At 39.4% G+C, this 24,917-nt stretch overlaps 1 protein-coding gene across 1 annotated transcript in view; it reads left to right on the top strand.

Annotated features, from left to right (window-relative positions):
* The first annotated feature begins 336 nt into the window (after positions 1 to 336).
* The window catches only part of LOC114358394 (zinc finger protein 91-like), a 70,002-nt gene continuing 45,421 nt past the window's right edge, over positions 337 to 24,917 (top strand). The window contains exons 1-4 of the mRNA XM_028312351.1: positions 337 to 668; positions 3,081 to 3,252; positions 3,800 to 3,943; positions 5,812 to 6,012. Of these exons, the coding sequence (XP_028168152.1) occupies positions 516 to 668; positions 3,081 to 3,252; positions 3,800 to 3,943; positions 5,812 to 6,012 (670 nt within the window). The 5' untranslated portion in view covers positions 337 to 515. The remainder of the gene's footprint in view (positions 669 to 3,080; positions 3,253 to 3,799; positions 3,944 to 5,811; positions 6,013 to 24,917) is intronic.

Raw genomic sequence — 24,917 nt, 5'->3', positions numbered from 1 at the left:
ATCAATTATACACTGCCAATATGTGTTTTATTGTGTAAGAAAATAGTTTAGAAATGCTTAGCAGCGTTAAATGTGTAAAGATTAATTACAGCATTTTCTTCGTTTGCAATCAGCTCTTTGTTTAAATAAGTTCAATCACATACAACTTTGTAGCATTTCTATGAAGTAAATATAAAAAAATGAGGCTCTGGAGAACTTTACCTTAGCTTTTTTGCTAAAGAATCCCTGTTTTCGTCTATTTTCAATTTTTTCTTCTTAATCGAGTATTTACAATCGAAGAAAAATAAATATTGATTCAATGTTCGACTCTCCCCCTTGTCAGTTTGCCGCCGTCAGTTTCCCATCACTAGCAATCCAGCCGCTTTTCGCCGATGGCGTCGGTTCTCCATTTTTGTGATGTGTAAATGTAAAATAATTAGTTTCAAGCCAGTTTTAATAGTTATTAATATTAGTTAGTGACATACAATTATTATGTTAATTGAATTAGCCGTGATAGAACAACTATAGCAGTGAAAATGGCAGCGAAAACCACCGACTGGCGACCGGGCCCTACGGTCTGCCGTTGTTGTTTGTCTGAAGGCTGTTACAAAGACATTTCTACTGAATATTTTTGGATGGGCAAGCGGGAGGTGTATTCAGAGATGCTCTCGGAGACCTTCAGCTTATCCGTAAGTATTGTGATGCCATGATGGCGTCCATTTTCTTCATGCAGGAGTTGGCTTTCATTGATAATGCTGCTGAATTGGGATGGCATGCGCATCGTTGTCCGGGCTGCGCTTGTGATGTAGTCTCAATTGGGTCGGGTAGTAAAAATCAATAAAGCTGTCTGTAGGCCCTCAGAACGCCATCTTTTTCGTTGATGTTTTTTTGATAAAATTGTTGTTTGAAGCTATCAATAAAGCTATCACCATGAGAATCAGAAACTAAGCAGTAATATAAATTAAATAGGGCTGTATCATTGAAGAAAACAGTCAAATTGTTAACATTCTAAGCCCTATTGGCCCTATGCTTAGCTTTAAGAGGCTGCTACTACTATACTAAAATGTATTAAGAATTTATAGATTTTTCACATTAAGTCTTCAATTAATCAATTTAAAAAACACATTGGGGCAAGGGACTCTCCATTAGGATATTTTTAACTTAAACATGGTTCTTAGTCTGCCTACATTTGTATCTATAACAAACTATTCAATATTCAATATGATCATGGAAAGAACAAAGTTAAGTTCTATCAGTCAGAGTTGGATTGTTATCATGATCCTGACCGACTGGGACAGTCTGTACCCAAGGGTACAGGCGGTGCCAGACAGACAAGTTGGCAAATCAGTTTGTGTATTAACCTTTAACTGGTGACAAGCGGTCTCACAGGCCGGGCGGCATCAGTGAAACATCGTTTCACCCCCTTCCCCGTACTTCCAATGTTTCACCGCTTCAGTAGCTTCAAGTTTAGTTGTGTCTACGGCGTAGATAAGGATATTTGCATCATTCAGCTCCAAATCGGCAAGTTACATCGATGTAAAGTTCGGCAGCGGTCTCTCAGACCGCATGTCACCAGTTACGTGACATTTTTTTCATACAGTTTTTTCGTATTTTTACAGTTTTTACTTGAAATTGATACTTAAATAACTCCAAAAAAGAAGCGTAGGATCATTAGTTGGGAATATAGTACCATACTTTATGAAACGACTTGAAAATTCGCTAGTTGAAAAATATCCGGAAAAGGAAGACTCAATTGGGTCGGAAGCCGAATATGTTCCTGAAAACATCGTTCTGGAGCAAAGTGACCATGATTTGGAAGCCAAAGAAAGTGTTTTTGAAGATAAAGGACCAATTGACGAGAAACAGTCAGAAATTGAAAATGACGGTCCACTTTTATGCCAAACAATAAATGTCCTGACAGCCAATAAAAAATACTAAAGTTTCACCACTGCCAGTTTTCTAAAATTATAGGTTACCTATGTGTAAAAGGTTTTTTTAAATTGATTATCATTGGAACTATAATAAAAAATACTAATTTTGTTATAATTTGTTGATTTAAATTTCTTTATTTGCGATTATCGATCTCATCTCTAGTTTTTTGATTTTTATTACTACATATAAATTAACAGCAAGTTCTGCATTAAGAATCATATTTAGAGTTTATTATTTTATTTCAATTTAATTCTTCTATATGCTAATAATCTGTTTTTAAAGATTGTGGTATGCTACCTTACCTAGTTTCTATGCTACAGTCTTGATACGGTAGCGGCCTCTCGGACCGTACGTCACCAGTTACGTTACACAAAAACCATGTCACCAGTTAAAGGTTAATTCCCGGTTAATTTAAAACCTTTACGATGTCGTCGGTCCACCTTGCAGGTGGACGTCACACACTGCGTTTTCCGGTACGCGCTGAGGGTTGCGGAGGGAGGCGCTGGACGCAGGCCGCTACCAATCGATCAACGTGGAAAGCATTAGGGGAGGCCTATGTTCAGCAGTGGACGTCCTATGGTTGAAATGATGATGATGATAATTTAAAACAACATAGTCTGAAAATCCATGATATGCGATCATGTAAACAATCCGATTATCCGAGTCCCAATTTTTTCATTCCAATGCATAAGAAAAAGAGATTCATCAATTTAGCTATAGAATGTCCACTGCTGAACCTAGGCCCAATGATTTCCACAAAGGCCGGTTGGTAGCGCCCTGCATTCAACACCTTCCTGCTACTTGATGTCGTTAGTCTACCTTGTGGGTGGACGTCCTACGCTTTACGCAAAATAGATTGGCAAGTCTCAATTAGTGACATAAATCATATTAATAACTTTACTTTATTGTATGACTAGCTTTCCGCCCGCGGCTTCGCCCGCGTGGAATTTTGTCTGTCACAGAAAAACTTTATCGCGCGCATCCCTGATATCATGTCCTTTCCTGGTACTCAAACTATCTCTATTTCAAATTTCATCAAAATCGGTTCAGTGGTTTAGGCGTGAAAGCAAGACTGACAGACGAGAGTTACTTTCGCATTTATAATATTAATTAGTATAGATTTTCAAATAAATAAATGTGCCATTCAAAACCTTATCAATTTGTCCCAGATCGCCTACTCCACATCCGGTGGCCCGAACAGCAACAGTCGTCTCATCTGCGAGCCGTGCATATCCCGGTTGCGAGATGCGTCGGACTTCAAGCGTCAGGTGCAAGAGTGCGAGAAGACGTTCATGCAGTACCTCGACCCTGGGACTGAACGGCTATCGGATTTTGAGACTGGTAAGTCTATTATAGTCTGGTCTGTGAGCACGTAGAATTTTGTCCAATGACCCCAAGCTCGCGCGTAATTATGTTGCTGTCGCGCTCGCACACTCACTGCGGGCGCTCGTCGCACAGTCGCGACAGCAATGTCATTACGCGCGAGCGATAAGGATGGGTAGCTTGGGGTCATTGGACAAAATTCTACGTGCTTACAGACCGGGCTTTAGATGTTCTAGAGATCTCTATCGTAATCTAGGGCAGAATCTGATAGTCCAAGATGCTAGACCTATGCTAACCCCTAGCTACCCATCGTTATCGCTCGCGGTAATTGTATTGCTGTCGCGCTCGCACACTCACTGCGGCCGCCCGTCGCACAGTCGCGACAGCAATATAATAACGTGCGTGTTATAAGGACGGATAGCTTGGGGTCATTGGACGAAATTCTATCTGCTCGGCGACAGGACTTTAGAGATAGTGGACTCTACAGTTGCGCCAACGGAGGTGCGTCAAAACGATAGCCCACATTAGCTGTCTGAATGGTGTCCAATAATTGTGTGTTCCTCTGCAGAATCCCGCATCGAAGTGACCCTGGAATCCCTGGAAACGGAGGTGAAGGTGGAACAAGTGAAGACGGAGAAAGATGAGAGCGACGGCGATGACTTTGGAGACAGGACCGACTTCCCAGACCTAGATGACGATGATGATGATCGTAAGTGTTTTAGTTTACTACTATTTTCAGAAGACGGTACAACTTGTATCATGTTTTACTTCGTAAGATGCAAGGTGTTCAGCATGAAGTACCGTCGTTTATACCTTTCTTGTATATTTGTCGCTTTCGGTTTTACTTCTAAATGAACCACCATTAGGGCTCGCGCGCACGGGTAACTTTTGTCATCGTTATTTTAAATGCCGAGTCATTTCAGCGGCGCGTGGGGTTGCATCCAACTCCGCTGCAAGTCGCTTGCAAGACACGATACTCTCATTCCGTCACCCTATGACACACCATTTAAAATGTTTAAAACAATATTTTGATGTTTTGTGAAATACAGCAGATGTCAAAATAGCCTACTGGCGGTTAAAGTGTACATCTTTTTCTACTATTTGCATAAATACAACAAACAGGCCAATAGGCTAGTTTCCTAAAAAAAAATTTTTAGTCCGTCAATTTTAATTTAAAAAAATGTAGGACAGTTATTTTTTGAATTGTTAATCAAACAAATAATTACAAAGCTATAGTGCGTTGAAGTTCCGCGCAACGTCACAAAGTGCTGCACTTTTACGCACTCACTGACGTCACGGGCCTTTTCTTTAGAACTTAGGCACGCTTTAACTCTTTAAATTTTCATTAGTTTTAAAAACTGAGAAATACGTGTCGAGTAGTTTTTGATAGGCTAACTGACGGACTAATTAAAACTCTTGCTTTTTTACCCAGAAAACTTCCCTATTATAATAATAATTAGTGATGGGCCGACTATGGTCTTTGCCGACTAACCGACTAGCCGACTAATCGGTTTTCAAATTGCCGATTAGTCGGCCGACTAGTCGGCAATGCCGATCATTCTAATACCTACTTGTCCGAAGAGTAATATCTAGATTTCTCAAAGAAATAACAATATCTAGATTTCTAAAGAGATAAATACAAACTTCTTGAGAAATGAGATTTCTTTAATATGAGAAAAAATCAAAAGCAACATTACAATCACCTAACAGTACCTAAGGTAGATGTCATAATTTTGGACGGCGGAGGGGTCAGAGGAGGTGACAAAATGATCGCCTCCTGCTGAGCTAGGATGCGCACCGTGATGTTATTCTTACTTATAGACGTCAAAATGTATGAGCAAACTGCGCTTATCGCGGCACGCAACTTAGGCCCACTGATTTCTCTCCACCCTCCATGGTGATGGTCAGAAGCTGGGGGCGTGAGGGTACCCCCGCCTACATAGCACGGACTACCACCACCACCACCGTCAATAGGCAGGGCCCGCCAATTGCTGGCACAGACTGCGATAGTTGATGGTTTTGTCCGAATTCCCATAGTTCTTCACACTAAGGCGATCGACGGAGTTCAGGGGTTATTTATGTGTGTATTCCTCATCCTTCCGATGAGAGGAGCTCCACATAATCCACTTCCCCGCAGGATAGGTATGCAATTCCATGCATTTTTTCCTCGAAAAAAAGTGTCAATTTTTTTATGGACAAATTTCAGAAACTTTACACATTTTTGATGATTTCCTGGTAATTTTAACTAATCTTTACTTTTTATGAATTTAGACTGATTGCCAAAATTTTAAATCAGGTGAAACCACCTTTTACCGATTTTTTGCAGTCAAAAATGGTTTAGATAAACGCCCTTGGTCCACCTCATAATCATCTTGATAATTATGAGTTTTATTTCATTCATATATTTAATTTTTTAATGCGCCGATTATAATCGGCAGATTTTGCCGAATAGTCGTCACTAGTCGGCCGACTACAAATGATGCCGATTAGTCGGCTTTCCCGACTAGTCGGCGACTAGTCGGCCCATCTCTAATAATAATCTATAGCCGCCGTGTTCACAAGTCCCTTCCATTCCAGTCGACGACCAGCCCCTCACCCGGCTAGCAACCAGGGTTCCCAAAAAAGAATCCGTAGACGCTGACGCGGATAGCAAGCCGGAGAAACGCAAAGCCACCACCAAGGCCAAAACAAGCCCTGCCAAAAAGGCCAAGACCAAGAAAGAAGTGGTCAAAGCCACCACCAGCAAGGCGGCCAAGCCGACTGAGAAGAAGAAGAAAGGTAGGCATCAGTTTGAAATGTTTTGTGGTCGGAGATGGGAGTTGCTGTGAATTGCCGGTTTAGGTCTTCTTGTGTCCTGTTTTGAAGACTTGACAAATAATTTATTATTCCTTTTATCCCATAAAAAATAACTGCTAATAAGTTGAATATCTCGCAGTAAATGTATTTAATTAAGGCTCATAGTCGTACAAATTATGTAATGAAACTCAAAACTCAACTAAAAATTCAATCGATATTAGTATTTTAATATTTTTGGATTTTTATGAACAGTGACAGATTAAATAGTCAAATATGGGCGATAGAAATATTTTCGACGACTATGACAGCCATGGTCTCCAAAAAAAGCTATTTTGTTAAATGGTGGGTAAATACGAAAACAAAGAAGCTGTAGATTCTTCTTAAAAAATACAAAATGGTAATTGATGGCAACTCTTTCTACCGACTGTTTATTGGCAGATATCTTGCAATGGACGCACACACACACGCACACCAACACTCATTAATCATTTATTAGGAAAGTAATAAAAAAAAACATATTGATTATTTCTAAATCGATATGAATCAAATAAATCTTGTAAAGAATATTTTTTGCTGTGTGTAAGTAAACTGTATTTATTTACACACTTGTTTTTCATACCTACTTTTAACAATATCATATTGTTGTTAAATTGCTGGATAATTTAGTTATTGCTGTAATTTTTTTCAGAATGTTTAGTCAGAACTGAGTCAATTTAGACAAGTCTTCTCATACTGATTGGGAATTGAAATCAAGTATAGTTTTCGTCGGATCCTTTTGGCGAAAGAAAACTAAAGTACAGTATAATATTTGTAAAGATACATAATGAAAATTATTTATTTAATAATAGGTATTTTTTTCCAATACAAGTATTATTTTATGACACCTGATAACTACTACACATTTCTACTGTTTCCATGAAATATTTTCGATGATTGGAATTCCAAGATTGCAAGAAAGCTATCCTTGCAAAATATCTACCAATACCACTGTAAATAAGTTGTGTTTTTTCTAGCATAGTTTGATCATATGGACGTGTCTCAGGATAGAAGAATGTCTCGATCAGTGTGACGTTTTAAATTAATTTACTTGAATTAGTTTTTTTTATCGAGTGACAAGAAAGAGGTACAGTTAGGCCCAGAACGGACGGTGAAACGCAACTGCAACGAAACTGCAACTTTGTGATGATTCTGATGAATGAAACTGAAACTGTAAGTTTCAAACTGGTCGCGTCATGTGTGGTCTCTCAACGGACGCTATGGCAGAAACTTAGATGCAACTCAAAAGTAACTAGCAGTTTCGTTGCAGTTGCGTTTCACCGTCTGTTCTGGGCCTTAGCGTCAAATAGTTCGTGACACCCAAAGTAGCCAAAAAGTCGCAACACTTCTTTGTTACAATTGGAATAAGGTTGTGTTGTCAACTTTTGGCCACTTTGGGTGTCACGAACTGTTTGCAGCTGACTGTACCTATTTTTACATCGATTTTATAAACTAGAATCACATTGTACACTAGCTTTGTGCTCCATCTTAAAAAGATATGCATAATATTGACATGTATGTTTATTAAATATTACATTGCGCGAAAAAACCGTAAATAATTTCAGACATGCTAATATTTATTCACATTGGTTGAGACATGCAGAGCTATTTTTTCTTCTTGTTTTCTATTTCTATGTATTTTTTAGTCCTATGTCAGACGAATTCTGTTTTTCTGTACATTACGAAGAATAAGAGTTATTTTTATTCATATTTACTATTCACATGTAAAAAGGCGATAATGATGTACGATTCTATGTAATTTCACATAAAAAATATTCGTTTGACATAGGGATTCCTATAGGTATTATAGCATCATCTTCACACTTCAGCGGATCTACAAAGATTATTTTTTATGCAATAAACATTATTGAAAATAGTTTTTGTTGATGCATTAGGGTTCCATTTCAAGGAAATAATAAATATTTTTTTTCTTGTATAAAAGCAATAGAAAAAGTAACTTTAATCATGGATTGAAAAGGAAGTCTTACTTCCTTAGTATAATACCGCATGGCCTACAATAATGCGTGGGTTCGAATCCCGTGGGGGTAAAGGTGGGTTCATGGGTTTTTTCTATGATGTTTGTTTATTCTTTACCTAGTCGCCAGATTTTTGAGAAAAATTGCATACATTTTTAAAAGAAAACAAAGACATTTTCTTTACGAGCGTTAGAACCTTGAGATTTCCTATCAGATAGGTGATTTTAGCAGCGACTACAAAATCATCGAGTCAACAAATCATCATGTGTTGTACAGGGTTCGATCCCCTGCTCCCTTGCTCCCGAATGCAATGGGTAAGTGTTAGCCATGTAGTTTGATAAGAGAGCTCTGTTCATGTTGATTGTAGCTCTGAAAAAGTTATAATCAATAGTAAAAACTATTTCTTGTAAGAAAGAGACATTTCCATGTGATAACGGTATTCCGATTGCACTTCATTCGAGTTGTTAGAACGAATATGTCAAGAAAGAGCGAGAGAGATGTTTGAAGTATAGCTGAAATACTCAGGATTCAAGAACTGATTCGATCCAGCAACTCCTTTGAAGTGACCAACTGATTCTTAATACAGCTGTGATGTTGCCTTGCCAAAACCTTTCAAAAGTAGCCAAAGTACAGCATACTGTACACGTTTCACAGCTGCGTTATGGTGTCAGTCTTAATTTTAATTAGATTAAGCATTTACCGGATTTTGACCTTTAATCGCCACGGGTTTGTGCTCCCAAAAGCACGTTGAATTGAATTATACCAACTCTTATTTGACAAACGTTACAATCTTTGAGAATAACGGATAGTATTCCGATAATACTTATAACTCGCCGCTACGCCGTATCCGTAAGCCGCCGCCGACCTCCATGTACAGAGGCCTACAAAGAGAATGTTTTCTTTTTTAGCCGATCGGTACGACCCCGTGCGGGGGAACGCGGAAATCATCGTGCGGTACTCGACCGCGTATCCGTTCCGTGTCAATGACAAGTCCATACTGTGCGTCTACTGCCAGGAGCTCTACGATGACCCAGACGTCTTCAGGAAACACATGGACGATGAACATGACACCTTCAGTCTGAAGATCGCATTCCACAATCTCCCCAAACCAGAATTTATCAAAGTCGACCTCGCTGACCTACGCTGTAGACTCTGCTCCGAAAAACATAACCTGGAAGACATGGCCAAACATCTAGCCGAAGTTCACAATCAAAAGATTAACACCAAAGCGAAAATCGGAGTGATGCCGTACCTTTTGCGAAAAGACACGTACAATTGCGCGGTCTGCGAAAAGAGTCTACCGTCGTTGTTCCATCTGAACAGACACACGATAACCCATTTCCTGAGCTATGTATGCCACGTTTGCGGGTGCAGCTACGTAGCGACAACAGGTTTGCTGCGCCACGTGAGATCCAAACATCAGGACTACGAGGTGTCCTGTAGGAAATGTGGGAAGTTCTTCCCCACGATGGAAGCTAAAGAGAAGCATCGTAGAGCAGAGAAGGCTTGCATGCCGTATTGTTGTCCGAAGTGCAACGAGAGGTTTGTGGACTGGAAGTCACGGAAACGACACATGGAGGTTGAGCATGGCCAGTCCAAGAGGACGTATAGATGCGCTGACTGCGATATCACGTTCCCAAACGAGAATTCGTATTACCACCATTTCAAACTGCAGCATTCCGAGGATTGTGCCATGTGCAAACATTGCGGCTTGAAGTTTCTATCGCGGTATAGGCTAAAGCGGCATATGTCGAAGCATGTAGTGTAGGATTCATTATACGAAAACTTTTACTACTAGAAGTAGACTGTAAATAAGCTGGATTCGCACTATTCTAATGAAGAATAAGCAAATGCGGTACATATCTGATCTCATAATAATAGCTCTCTCAATATGCAATTCAATAGCTCTTATGCCTTTTCATCTAATGCATCTATTACCCAATTCTAGTCTAGAATCTAGACTTTATCTCAGGCTATCCGGGTTTGGCGGCCATATTTAAACCACACATAATTTTATCATTTATGAATACACTTAAACCAATATGTTATTCTATTTTATTTAACCCTTGTCCTCACTGGCGATGCTAAATATGCATCTCTTACGTCATATACATTTACTTTTTTCATAATAACTTTTCTTTACAACTTACACTGAAAAATTTGTCATCTTCGTGACAAGTGTTTTGGCAGTATCGGAAAAGCATGACCCAAATGCAAGTGTCCTACGTTGTGAGTACCAGACCCGAAGAACTACAACACATTTTTTTCCTTTTCTAGACGTCACGCCAAACTACCTCGTGAGAAGAAACGCGGAGATAATCATAAAGAACACGACCGCGTATCCTTTCCGTGTGAACCTCAAGTCGCTGCGGTGCGTTTACTGCGGCGACTTGCTTGACGACCCCGACCAGTTTCGCGCGCATATGACAGACGAACACCAAACGTTTACGATCGCCATGGCTTTCGTCAAGCTCCCAAAAACAGAACCGCTCAAAGCGGACATCGCGGACCTCAAATGCAGAATCTGCTCACAAAAATACAACACACTCAAAGACATCGCCGAACATCTAAAAGATATTCACGGAAAACCCCTCAACTTCAACACTGAGTTGGGGATTATGCCGTATCTTCTGCAAAGGGATGCGTGGAAGTGTGCCGTTTGCGATAAAAGTTTGCCGTCGTTGTTGCATCTCAACAAACACACGATAACGCATTTCCAGAATCACATCTGTGAGATTTGCGGTAAGAGCTACAAAGCGGCAACAGGGCTGGTACAGCACGTAAGGGCTAAACACGACGAGGAAAACAAGGCGTTTTGCAGGCGTTGCCAGACAGTTTTCCCCTCTATGGAGGCCAAAGCGGTACATCAGAGAACTGAAAAGCGGTGTATGCTCCATTGCTGTCTGGAATGTCCTGAAAGATTCCCCAGTTGGGAGATGAAACAGAAACACATGATAGAAGTCCATGGCATGCAGAAAAAGACATATCGTTGCACACATTGCGTGAATTGGGTCTGCGAGGACCGGAGGGCGTTCTATGACCATTTCAAGCTAAGGCATTCACAGGACTGCCTCTTGTGCATCCATTGCGGGCTCAAGTTTGCCACGCCTTCCAGACTTAATAGACACTTGGAGAAACACGTTTCATAGTTTTCGTATATGAAGTTCCATTTACGTAAGACGATCCTTAAATTGTACTTTTTGGTGAATTGCAAATATAATTATGTGTTTAACTTGTGAATAGAAATTACGAATCAATTTGAGTAACATAGTGTTTGTTATTTTATTGATTAAACTATACTATCAAACTAATTAATATTTATTACAATTTCCCAAACTCAATTTATCCTTTTAAAATAGTGCCAATAATACAAAAAAAAATACACGACTATTTAATTTTGTTAGGCGGATTCGTAATGTGCCATGACAAAAAATAATTGATATTTATTGTATCCTCCTGTAAGTTATTATTAACTAGATATATTCCTGATGCTGACTTTAGTACTTGATCTAGAATATCATACTTTTCTTGTTCTAGACATGAAACAAGAGAAAGGAAGTGTAGCGGCCAGCAGCAAAGTCGCAACTGTGGAAAATATGACCTCAGTTGCTCCCAATAGTGTAACAAAGCGACGCATAAGGAAAAATGCCGAGTTAATATTGCGAAATTCCAGTGCTTGTCCTGTTCGAAATACGGGACCAGTGCTAAAGTGCTGGTTTTGCATCCAAACATTTGTCGATCCCTCTCGGTTGAGGACTCATATGGGGGAAGATCATCCGTCCATCGATAAATCGACTTGTCTAATAAAAAAAAACGAAGACCTCCAATTGCGTGTAGACATTTCTGATTTGCGCTGTTTACTTTGCAGCACGAATTTTGATGAGTTAAAACCTCTAGCAGAACATTTACATGAAGTTCATTCACTCGGAATCTATCTTGAAATCAGTCTCGGCGTTGTTCCGTTGAAGTTGGAACATAACAATTACAAATGCATATTGTGCGATCAGAAGTTTTCCAGCTTCATTCCGCTGTCGAGGCATATGGGAACGCACTATTACCAGTACATTTGCGATATTTGCGGCTTTCGATGTGAGACTATTGGCGGCATGAGTACCCATATCAAGCTTCAACACTCGCACAAACACATGTGTAGGCAGTGCAAGGTTGTTTTTCCAACTGCACAGGCTAAGATAGAACACATTCGAATATCCAAAAACTGCATGCCGTACACTTGTAAGCTATGCAAAGAACGCTTCCTATACTGGGAGCTCTGTCAGCATCATATGGAACAAGTGCACGGTGTTCCCAAACCCGAGTTCCGTTGCACCGAATGCAAGGCTGTGTTTGTGAAGCGTATGCAGCTATATAAGCATTTTAAGTCTGAACACACAGACGATCACAAATGTCCATACTGCGAAAGGAAATTTACTTATAATTCGTCGCTCAAAGAACATGTTCTTAGCCACACTGGGCAACGACCCCTCGTTTGTCCAGTATGCGACAAAACATTTGCTAGAGGAAAAGCGTTTAGGTTACATTTGGCTATACACGATGATAGCAAAAAGGCAAAATGCACCCAGTGTAACCGCATGTTTGTTAGCAGAACTAAGCTAAAGGCACACGTGAAGAAACATCATCCAGATACATTTTTAAAAGAATTCCCCGAAAAATCTGCTACATAATAATAAACTCGTGTGTAAAATACTTACGTGATAAGTCTATACTTTTTTGTTTATTATAAATGCTATCTTTGCTAGTTTGTCTATGATAATGTGTAATAAATCATTTGCCTCTAATCATAACTTTCATTCATAATCATCAGTACCTATGTCAAAAAAAAAACTTATCATTTCAGAGCCACGTCATTTTTCTCTTAATACTTCAATTGAAAATTTAATAGACTCGATTAACCCACGAATATAATATCCTTGGAAACCGGGAAAATATGTGTTTTTTTGTATAAAAGAACTAACTTAGAACGATCAACAAGACAGTTGAATGACCAAGGACATTTCTTTTTGTTCTAGAAATCGATTCTAATATCATCGCGAGACGCAACGCCGAGATTATAGTGAAATACGCGACTGTGTACCCGTTCCGTCTGCCGGAGGAGGCCATGGTCTGTGTGTACTGCGCCGAGAGCTTTGAGAACTCCTCCGGGTATAGGGAACACATGGAAACTGAACACCAAACGTTCAAAGTCAGGATGGCGTTCGCACATTGCAACGAAGGGTACATCAAAGCTGACTGCACCGATCTCCGCTGTCGGCTATGTAACGAAACGTTGGCCAACTTGGAGGATGTGGCCCAACATTTGCAAATGATTCATCACCAACCGATAGATTCGAGCGCGGAATTAGGAATCCAACCATTTCGACTGGCGAAAGATAAATTCGTTTGCTCCATATGCAATTCTAAATCTCTCTGCTTGCGACAGCTGAGTAGACACACTCAAACCCACTTTTTGAAATACACCTGCGAGGCTTGCGGCAAATCGTATGCCACCATGACGACTCTGAACCATCATATCCGCTTTTCGCACATTCAGGACAATAGAATTTGTAGGAAGTGTAAAGCCACGTTTAGTACTTTAGAAGCTAAGCGCAAGCATTTGAAAGAATCGCGTAAATGTTGGTCTCATTTGTGCAACGTTTGTGGTGAACGCTTTATAACGTGGAATTTGAAACAGGCTCATCTAGCTCAAGTTCACGGCACTGAAAAGAGGTCTTACATTTGTCCAGAGTGTGGAGCAATATTTGTAGATAGGAAAAAGTACCGCTCTCATTTTAAAATTAATCACACTGACGACAATTTCATGTGTTCGTGTTGCGGTTTGAAATTTGAAACCAAGAGAGACCTCAATGAACATAGAGTGGTTCACACGAAGGAGCGGCTGTTTCCCTGCACAGTATGCTCTAAGTCCTTCCCTCGGAAAAAGAATTTAGTTCAGCACATGTGGATCCACAGTGAACACAAGAGGTTCGAGTGTACACTGTGCAGTAAGCAGTTCAACCAGCGAGTCAGCTGGAAGACCCATATGAAGTCTTATCACCCTGAAATTTATATTCCTCCATATCAATCTACAAGCGCTTTCGATGATGCAAAAAACACTAATCTCAAATTATTGCTATCAGTCTTGAAATCAAATTGATTGAACACAGGGTTAGGGAAATAAATAAGTGTTATAATGACCAAAGTTCTTGAGCGTCTCTTGTTTCTTGTGCAATAAATATTATGTTAGTTAACGTTATGTACATTAATAGTAAAATATATATTACAAACGGATTAAAAGTTAGTCTCTTGTTATAATATAAAACACATGATCACGAACATTTGTTTGTTTTGTTCTAGACTATGATTACTTCGTGAAGCGGAACGCCGAGATAATATTGAAATATACAACAGCTTATCCGTTCAGGCTTCCGGAATGTTCCGTAGTTTGCGTATACTGTAACAAAACTTTTACTGAGCCGGCCGTGTTCAGAAGGCACATGGATGACGAACACGAAGACTTTCCTCTGCGTCATGTATTTTCCCATTATTACCCTATTGGATACATAAAAGCTGATTGCACTGAATTGAAATGCCGCCTTTGCTTAATCAAACATGAGTATCTACAAAATGCAGCAGAACATCTGCTGCGCGATCATAACATGTCCGATTTAGACCTAAAATGTGATCTTGGCATATACCCATTTAAGCTAGATGTAGACCGCTACGGATGTGCTATGTGCGATGAAAAATTTGGTGGTCTCCGTGCGTTAAGTAAACATGTTACAAAACATTTTTCACAACACATGTACACGTGCGAGTCGTGTGGCAAGTCGTATGCGACATTGTCGTCCTTGAAAGCTCACATTACAGGTTCGCATGTTCTTGGCGATCAGCGTTACTGTAGAAAATGTAAAAGTACGTTTAAAACGCTGGAAGCTAGAAGAAAGCATTTGGCGGAATCGCCCAAGTGCTGGAATCACGTCTGCAGAGTATGCAACAAACGCTTCATCACGTGGAACCAGAGGAAAACTCACCAAGTCCAAGAGCACGGAGTTCAGAAACATTCTTACATTTGTCCGGAATGTGGAGAGATATTTTTTGACGGCTCCGCTTATAATAGGCATTTCAAAATAAACCACACCAATCAGAACTTCGCGTGTTCCGATTGCGGATTAAAGTTTGAAAACGAAAGAAGATTAGAGGAACACAGAGTTGTCCACACGAAAGAGCGGTTGTTCCCTTGTACTGTGTGTCTGAAATCATTTTCTAGGAAAAAGAATTTGAATCAGCACATGTGGATTCACATGGAGCATAAGCGGTTCGAGTGTACTTTCTGTAATAAGCAATTCAACCAAAGGGTCAGTTGGCGGACGCACATGAAGTCTTACCATCCAGGGTTTGAAATACCTCCATATCAACCACCTAATGCTTTTAATGATGCGCAGAACAAAGAGACTTGTTAATTAATTGTTATTGTATAAAAATATATTATTATATTACTAGCCGCGTAAACCCTAACATAGGACTTTGAGACGATGCTCTGTTAGCAATAAATAGATAGAATAAATAGTAAAAAAATTGTTAATTTGCACATAATTGTTGTTGTTTTACTAAGTTAAATTTACTTGAATTAATTTGTTGAAACGGTTATTACTTAGATCAATTGAGCTATATTCTTTAAAAAAGTCACTATTTACCTTCTCACAGCTTTTAATAACTAAAAGCAGTATTTTGATTTGAAGACGGATGTATGATAAAGAACATTTCTTTGTTCTAGACCACAATCCGATGTACTTCGCAAAGCGGAACGCCGAGATAATGCTGAAATATACTACAGCCTATCCGTTTAGGCTGCCCGAATGCTCAATAGTTTGCGTGTACTGTTACGAGAGCTTTTCCAGCTCGGCGTTGTTCAGGCGTCATATGGACAGTGAACATGAAGATTTCCCTGTGCGCGAGGCATTTTCTCATCTCCCTGATGGATACGGAAAAGCCGACTGCACAGAACTTAGATGTCGCTTGTGTTCTCAATCGCAGGAAGATTTGAAAAGCGCTGCTGAACATTTAATACGTGAACATAATATATCCGGCTTAAACTTGAAATACGATCTCGGTATGCAGCCATTTAAGTTGGACGATGACCGCTATGAGTGCGCGTTATGTGACGAGAAATTCTCTGGTCTCCGTTCTCTTAGCAGACACACGCAAAGTCACTTCTTTAAACATACGTGCGAATCGTGCGGTAAATCGTATTCGACGTCATCTTCCTTAAAAGCGCATTTGAGAGTGTCACATATAGGCGACAATCGGCTTTGTCGAAAATGTAAACGAACTTTTAAAACTGTGGAGGCAAGAAGAAAGCACTGGGATGAATCTCCTCAGTGCTGGGCTCATTTGTGTAAAATTTGTGGTGAACGATTCATCACGTGGAACCAAAGGTTGTCTCACCAAGCGAAAGCTCACGCGGTAATCCAGCAGCATAAACGGTCTCAGGCGTGTCCAGAATGCAGAGAAGTGTTTCCTAGAGGCGAAAAATTTCGTAATCACTGGAAAATTTGTGATGCTAGAACTGTTAAACCAAGTGAAAAATCATATTAGGAAGAGTAACGATTTCATTCATTGTAGTTCATTGCTAACAAAATATTTTTGCAATTTCGTACTTTTATGTACGGTTCATCACCAGGAAAGAAAAGACTGACCAAGCGCTATTCTTTTTGTTCTAGAAAATGATCCGACGATGTCCAACGCCAAGCAAAACGCCAGGATCATAGTCCGATATACGACAGCGTACCCTTTCAAGCTGCCAGAGCGATGTATGGTGTGCGTGTATTGCGACAGCTTTGATGACGCCCCGCTGTTTAGGGAACACATGTCCGAATATCATCCTGCAGTGAAATTACGTATCGCGTTTGCCCATATCCCCGATGGATACATCAAAGTCGACTGCACAGATCTCAAATGTAGAAAATGCTCAGTTACTCTCGATAATTTAAAAGTCGCCGCTGACCATTTAATAAAAGAACACAACCGCAGTATAGATTTAACTTGCGATTTAGGAGTGCAGCCGTTTATATTGCCTAATGATAAATGGACGTGTGCTATGTGTGAAAGCAAATTCATATCTCTGCGTGCTCTGAGCCGACACACCCAGTCGCATTTTCCTAAGCACACCTGCGAGTCGTGTGGAAAATCTTACTTCTCAGTGTCATCTCTTCGGTTTCACAAACAGGTGTCTCACATAGGGGAACAGCGGATATGTGTTAAATGTAAAAAAACTTTTGAATCACTAGAAGCGAAAAGGAAACACGTTCAGGAAACTCCTCGATGCTGGGCTTTCGCTTGTAAATTTTGCAATGAGAGATTCTGGTCATCGACGTTGAGAAATGTTCACAAAACTCGAGTTCATGGCATGCAGTCGAAAGAGTACACCTGTCCCGAGTGTCCCGAAGTTTTCCCGGACCGACAAAAATATAGAATGCATTTTATTGTAACTCACACAAATGACTATTTTGAGTGCTCATGTGGTAAGAAGTACGATACAAAATCGAAATTAAAGCAACATATGGTTGTGCATACAAAAGATAAGTTATTCCCCTGTACAGTATGTTCAAAGGCCTTCTGTAGAAAAAAGAATTTAGTGCAGCACATGTGGATACACAGTGAACATAAGAGATTCGAGTGTATCGATTGTAATAAGCAATTTAATCAGAAAGTCACGTGGAAATCTCATATGAAATCTCATCACCCAGGCGTTGCTATTAGTTAGCGAGGATTGAGATCGTAATAATAATATGTATATTTACACAACAACCTGGTTGGCGTACTATTCAACGATGATAAAATTATTACAACTATCAAATAATGTAATTCGAAAACACAATCTATTAAAACGCAGTAAGAAATTCTATTCAAGTTAACAAAAGCTAACCCTGATATCGCTATAATTAGGAATTTTTCGTATTATGCATAATTTGTGTAATGATTTCTAATTTATCAACTAAGGAAGAGCTACACCTGACCAAATGCTTTCCTTTTTGTTCTAGAACTTGATCCGATGGTCAACGCGACGAACAACGCCAAGATCATTGTCGAATATACGACAGCGTACCCATTCAAGCTACCAAAACGCGGCATCGTGTGCTTGTACTGCGACAAAACTTTCGACGGCCCCACTCCCTTTAGGCGTCACATGGCCGATCAACACCCTCTCGTAAACATAACCAAGGCATTTGCCCATATTCCTTACGGATATATCAAGATCGACTGCACAGAACTCCGGTGTAGGATTTGTTCGGCAGAGTTAAAACAATTAAGCGACGCAGTCAACCATTTGGTGGACGACCACAATCTAGAAATCGATTTCGACTATGATTTGGGAGTACAGCCATTCATTTTGCCCGGTGAGAGGTGGGATTGTGCATTATGCGATTCTAAATTTATATCGTTACGCGCTCTCAGCAGCCACACTCAGATACATTTCGCCAAACACCATTGCGACGTATGTGGAAGATCCTACTTCTACTTAAACCGGCTCGAAAAGCACAAAGAGGACTCTCATAGCGAACTGTGGTCTTGTTTGAGATGTAAATCCACCTTTGAAACGTTGGAAGATAAAAAAAATCACATTCAAGAGTCGCCTCTATGCTGGGAGTACATTTGCACATTATGCGGTGAAAGATTCCACACGTTGGCTTTAAGGAATTCCCACAAAACTCAAGTACACGAGTTAAAGTCTAAACCGTTTCCCTGCTCAGAATGCCCGAGAGTGTTTACTGATCGACGCGTATATAAAAGGCATTTTACTGTGAACCATACGAATCAGTATTTTGCTTGCGAGTGCGGTAAGAAATTCTGCTCGCAATTCACTCTGAAGGAGCATATGGTTGTGCACACCAAGGAGAAGTCTTTCGTTTGCACAGTGTGCTCGAAAGCTTTTCCTAGAAAAAATAGTTTGGTAGCCCACCTCTGGGTACATAGTGATCAAAAGAGATTTGAGTGCACAGATTGCGATAAGCAATTCAAAATGAAAAAGACATGGAAAATGCACATGAAAAACTACCACCCTGACGTCCCTATAAGTTAAATAGAGTAAAAGTTTGATATTTCTGATGTCAGTCTTACTTAGTAGCAATTAAAGATCTTAATTACATTCCTTTAGCTACTAGAAGCTGACTGAGCCTCTGTGCCACGATCACAAAATTCGTAGAGAAATCTACTCTACGTAGTTATTCTAAGTAGAATTATTTATCACTAATAAGTATTACTAAACTTTTCATTACTTGCTTTAGCGTATAATTACACTTGAGAATCAAGCGCAAGAATATAGTGTTGCTGAAACGCTCCCAGTGCTTTGTCCTTATGCTAAAAATATAAACAATGTATAGTCATTTATACTTCTCTATTGCGAAAAAGATCATAATGTATTGATACCGAGAAGTGGTGCAAGTTAAGCATGCTCAGGCGAAGGGTTATATGGCTTAAATGAAGATATTTGAATATCACTAATTACGCGGTAAGAATTTCTAAACTAGCGTGATTAATATCGCTTATCAAGATATTTTTAAATATTAAATCATTAAACCATTCAAATCAAAACTCACAAGAAGCATTTCTGTTTGTTCTAGAGATAAGCCAAGCAAACCGCAACGCCGCGATCATATTGCTAAACACGACCGCTTACCCCTTCAAGCTACTGGGTCAAGACATGGTCTGTATGTATTGCTACGAAACATACAATACACCATCGATGTTTAGGCAGCATATGGAAGCCGAACATGAAGAGTTCAACGTCAACATAGTCCTCAATAGAAACTTCGCTTTAGTCAAAGTCGACTGCACGTCCCTTCAATGTCGCCATTGTAAACACTTCTTTACAAATTTGGATGAGATCGCACGACATTTGATCGACGATCATGGCTTGACTGACCTAGCCCTGGATGGATGTTTAGGAGTCACACCATACACATTCGTTGATGATAAGTTCGCTTGTGCTATTTGTCAACTCAAATTCAGTAATTTACGTGGGCTTAGCAGACACACGCAGTCGCATTTTTTGATCAAATCGTGCAAGGTGTGCGGTAAATCTTATTCATCACGGGCCGCGTTACATCAGCATGTGAAAATCAATCACAGTTCGTCTGCTCCGGCGTGCAAAAAGTGCAAAAAAGAATTCCAGTTTGCAGAGGATCTTAAAAACCACTTGTTGGAGTCCAAAGCTTGTTGCTCGTATAGTTGTAAAATGTGCTCGGAAAGATTTTACTCCTGGTCAGTAAGAGAGATCCACATGGAAGAGGTTCACGGGAGAAAGAAAACTTTTCCCTGCTTAGAATGCGGGACTGTATTTGAGAAGCGGGACACCTTAAGGGTACACTTTGTTATTGAACACACTGATAACCATTACGATTGTACTTTTTGCCAGAAAAAGTTTCATACTCAACCTGCCTTACAAAGACACTTAATATCCCATACTAAAGAGAAAAACTTCTCATGTGGGGTATGTGGTAAAACGTTTTTCAGGAAGTCTACACTTGAACTTCACATGTGGATCCATAGCGACGTTAAAAAATACGTATGTGACGTATGCGATAAAGGTTTCTGCCAAAAAATTTCTTGGAAAAAACACATTAACGCTTATCATCCAGAGCTGGTGGATGAAACTGTGTAAAGAGCTAGCGTAAAAATACCAAAACTATCAATAAAAATAACTCGTATATCCACGCGCATTTTAATATGATTTCTTCTTCAAGCTCATAATAATATAATATTTTATCATTGGATGTATTAGTCTATAGTAAATGTTGTGTTTCAATGCGTGTAGGCCATATGGCAATTTTACTCTGAGCACCCTTAGATTACCATCGCCCATGAGTCCCATGACTATTACGAACAGTTGCGACTTCATTTTCTAAAATATCTAACCGGCATTGCACTGTCTTGTTGATCAATCAGATTGCAATATTATCATAGCTCTCGAGTACGCGTAGATATTGAAGTTATGTATAATAAAAAACGTGAGCTGCATTTCATTTTTGATTTTGCATTAAAGAGGGTACCCAAGTTATTGTTAAAGCAAGACGTGTTTCAGGAAGTTCCAGTTGTCACGTTTTCGAGTGTACATAATATCATAAGTCATCAAAATTATGGACATGAAACACTAAAGTTCATGTATTACAAGACGAAGCACACAAAATTCGATCAATGATTGTGTTGTGGCTTTAGATTAGTCTAATTTCAATCAATATTAATTACAGGAAAGTCTTTAACAGATTAAAGTGTTTTGATAGTTGTTTTGTGAGCTATTATGACGCACGGAGTTGATTTTTTCGTAGTGGGTGTAATTTTGTGACTTCTTAACGAGATTTCCACTGTGAGTTTTCGCACTACGGTGACTAGAAATTGCTCGCGCTCTCTGCGTGCTTAGTAGCATATCTTTATGTCAATTTTGTAATACTTATTCAAAATGACGATTGTATTTTAATTAAAGACTCAATTATTTGTTTATTATTATTATAGCTGGTAAATGATTACAATATTTTCATTATTATGCTGACAATTATTACACTTTATCTTATACTTATCTTATGCGCACACCTACATTATTGTTAATTGTATTTATTATACATCCGTTTTCGTATATAAACTTACTTTGGTTAAGGTGAAACTACATAAATATTTACTTGTCTAATATAGTATAGATTGGGGAATATTTTTATTGTAACTCCCATTACTTGTTAATCGCTACTACTTGTAAATGCAGATTCGATGTTTAAGTTTTAAATAAATGGATATTAACAACTAGATGCCTTTTTCATTTTAATCCATGCAGCATTAGGTAACAATACCCGTCAGTAAAATTGATAAGTTGTCTTAACACATACATTTAAAAACACATACATTTAAAATTTTCTCGATATCTTTGAACACTTGTAGTCACAACCAGATTTTTTCTTTTTCTAGAACCAGCCAATCACATTATGGCGAAACGGAATGCCGAAGTTGTCTTGCAATATTCCACTGCCTACCCATTCCGCTTACAACGCAACGAGATGCTATGCGTATACTGCTGCGAGTCGTACCAGGACCCAGTAGAATATAGGAGGCATATGGACAATGCCCACCAGACTTATACAGTTTCAACAGCGTTTGCACATTGCTACCGCCGCAAAGAATACCTCAAGGTCGATCTGACTGGGCTTAGATGTCGAGTATGTGCTGAACCATTTGATGACATCAACGGCATCGCCAGACACATACAAGAGCAACACGAATCGAAAAAACTTGATCTCAGGTACGAAGTGGGCATGCAACCGTATAAAATGGAGAATGGAAATTGGTCTTGTTTCCTATGCGACAAGAAAATGCCGTCATTGGTCACGCTAGTACGTCATACCACTGCACATTCCCTGAAGTTCACTTGCGATATTTGTGGAAGGAACTACCTGAGCATGGAAGCTTTACGCTACCACATCAAATGTTCGCATTCAGGGAAACATTCTTGCAGGAAATGCTGGAAAGAATTTCCTAGTTTAGAAAAGAAACGAGACCACATCAAAATGTCCAAACCCTGTTGGTCCTTCTGCTGTACTATTTGTGGCGATAGATTTCTCTCTTGGGAGACCAAACAGGAACACTGGAATGTCTATCACGGGCGTCCAAAGAAAACTTATAACTGTCCAGACTGTGACAAAGTTTTTGAAAACCGAAAACTATACTACAAACATTTTAAAATAAGCCACACCGACGAGAACTTTATTTGTACTTGCTGCGGTCAAAGGTTTGCCAATAAAAAGGATTTAGAAGATCACAGGCTTGGACACTCAGGAGAGAAGTTGTTTAAATGTTCTGTGTGCTCGAAAGCATTCTCCAGGGACAAGACGCTAAAACAGCACATGTGGATTCACAGCGAAAACAAAAGATTCGGCTGTCTTATTTGTGATAAACAGTTTGCTCAGAAAGTTAGCTTGAAAGGGCATATGAAATCTCATCACCCTAACGTTTCTCTTGAATTTTGAACTTGGTTACTTATTGTTACACATAGTTATGATAATAAATGCATGATCAATACGATCCGCCTTTAAATGTTGGCCTAAATGTCTTCTCAAACTATAATAAACTATAGTGAGTCGTTGGGTAAGACACTGACCATGTTCTTTTTTGTTTTTAGGGTCCACATTGGAAATTCATGGACGTAGTGAGACCGCCACAAAAAAGAAAATAGTCCTTGTGTACCAGACTCCACAGCGGCGCAATGCCGAAATGATTCTCAGATTTTCCACGGCCTATCCATTTAAGACCCGTTTTAGCCAAATACTATGCGCCTATTGCCATGAGGAGTTCGACACTCTAAACCTGCTCAGATACCATATGAAAACTGAACATCTAAATTCAGATTTTAAAAACGTATTTTATAGAGCTAAAGATAATTTAGTCAAAGTAGACATCACAGATTTGTCCTGCAAGATATGCAATGAAGAAATTCCAGATATAGACGCATTAATGAGTCATTTTTGTCATAAGCACCACAAACCTGTAAAATTCAATGCACGCTTCGGTGTACTGCCATTCAAACAAACTGTAGAAAGTAACTTTTTATGTGTATATTGTCAGAGGGTTTTCTTAGATTTTGTCAGCTTCAAAAGGCATATCGGGTGTCATTTTATGAACTTTAGCTGCGACAAATGTGGCACGGCCTTTCTATCTGCTAATGCTCTACGGGACCACCATCGCCAGGTCAAATGCTTCCGAACAGCGTACAAACCACGGAATGGTCGAATTATGAAACCGAGATGCAATGCAGAGATTATTCTTCAATATACAACGGCCTGTCCTTTTCGCACGTGGAAAAATAACTTCAATTGTGTGTTCTGTCGCGTTCAGTTTAGCGATCCGAACAGTTTAAGAGGTCACATGGCGACTCGTCACGCTAACTATGATGTACAGAATGCATTTTATAAGAAGCTAGGCAAAGAATTCCTCAAAATCGACATTACCGATCTACAGTGTAAACTATGTTTTATGCCAATCGTCGATTTTGAGGGGTTGACTTACCATTTGAAAAATGACCATCACCAGCCTCTTAACACTGATTCACAGTTAGGCGTGTTACCGTTTGTTCTAAACGACGGATCTATTTGGAAGTGTACGATGTGCTCTAATGAATTTAAAGATTTCGTATCGTTAAAACTGCACACGTCGCAGCACTTCCAAAACTACGTATGCGATACTTGTGGACAAGGATTTATCACCGAATCGGCTATGATAGCTCATACCAAAATACCACACGAAAACAAGTATAGTTGCAGTCGATGTATCGCTACATTTTCTTCGTTGGATGAGCGGAATGTCCACGTCAAAACTCAACACACTTCGATGCCGTACATGTGCAATTATTGTAAAGAGAAACCTCGTTTTGCTAACTGGGAGTTACGGAAAAGACATCTCTTGGAAGTTCACAATTATAAAACCGGCGCTGATAAATACGAATGTACCACTTGCCAAAAATCGTTCAAGACAAGATCTGGTAAATACAACCACATGGCTCGGACTCATCGCATTAAAAAGGATACCGAACTTAACTACCCCTGTCCAAGTTGCCCGAAAGCCTTTACAACTAAGCTGTTTCTGGACAAACACATCGCTAAAAAACATTTTGATGTGTGATTTGATTCGTTATTAAAAGTATTAGGACAAACTATACTGTCTTAAAAGTATTTTACACTAATACAATGCAATATTAGGTATAAAAAATGTGATCTAATTAAGAGTTACTATTGTGTGTGTGTAGTGATGCAGGCGTTTTGATTATTTGCCCTTAAAACAAAGATTTAATAGAACATAATAATGATGTGGTTCTTTTCTTTTTTTTAGGGGCCAAAAAGGAAA

Source organism: Ostrinia furnacalis, unplaced genomic scaffold (assembly GCF_004193835.3).
Source record: "Ostrinia furnacalis isolate ACB-3 unplaced genomic scaffold, ASM419383v2 OfSCF3909, whole genome shotgun sequence".
NCBI lineage: Eukaryota > Metazoa > Arthropoda > Insecta > Lepidoptera > Crambidae > Ostrinia > Ostrinia furnacalis.
This window is presented reverse-complemented; position numbering and strand designations above follow the sequence as displayed.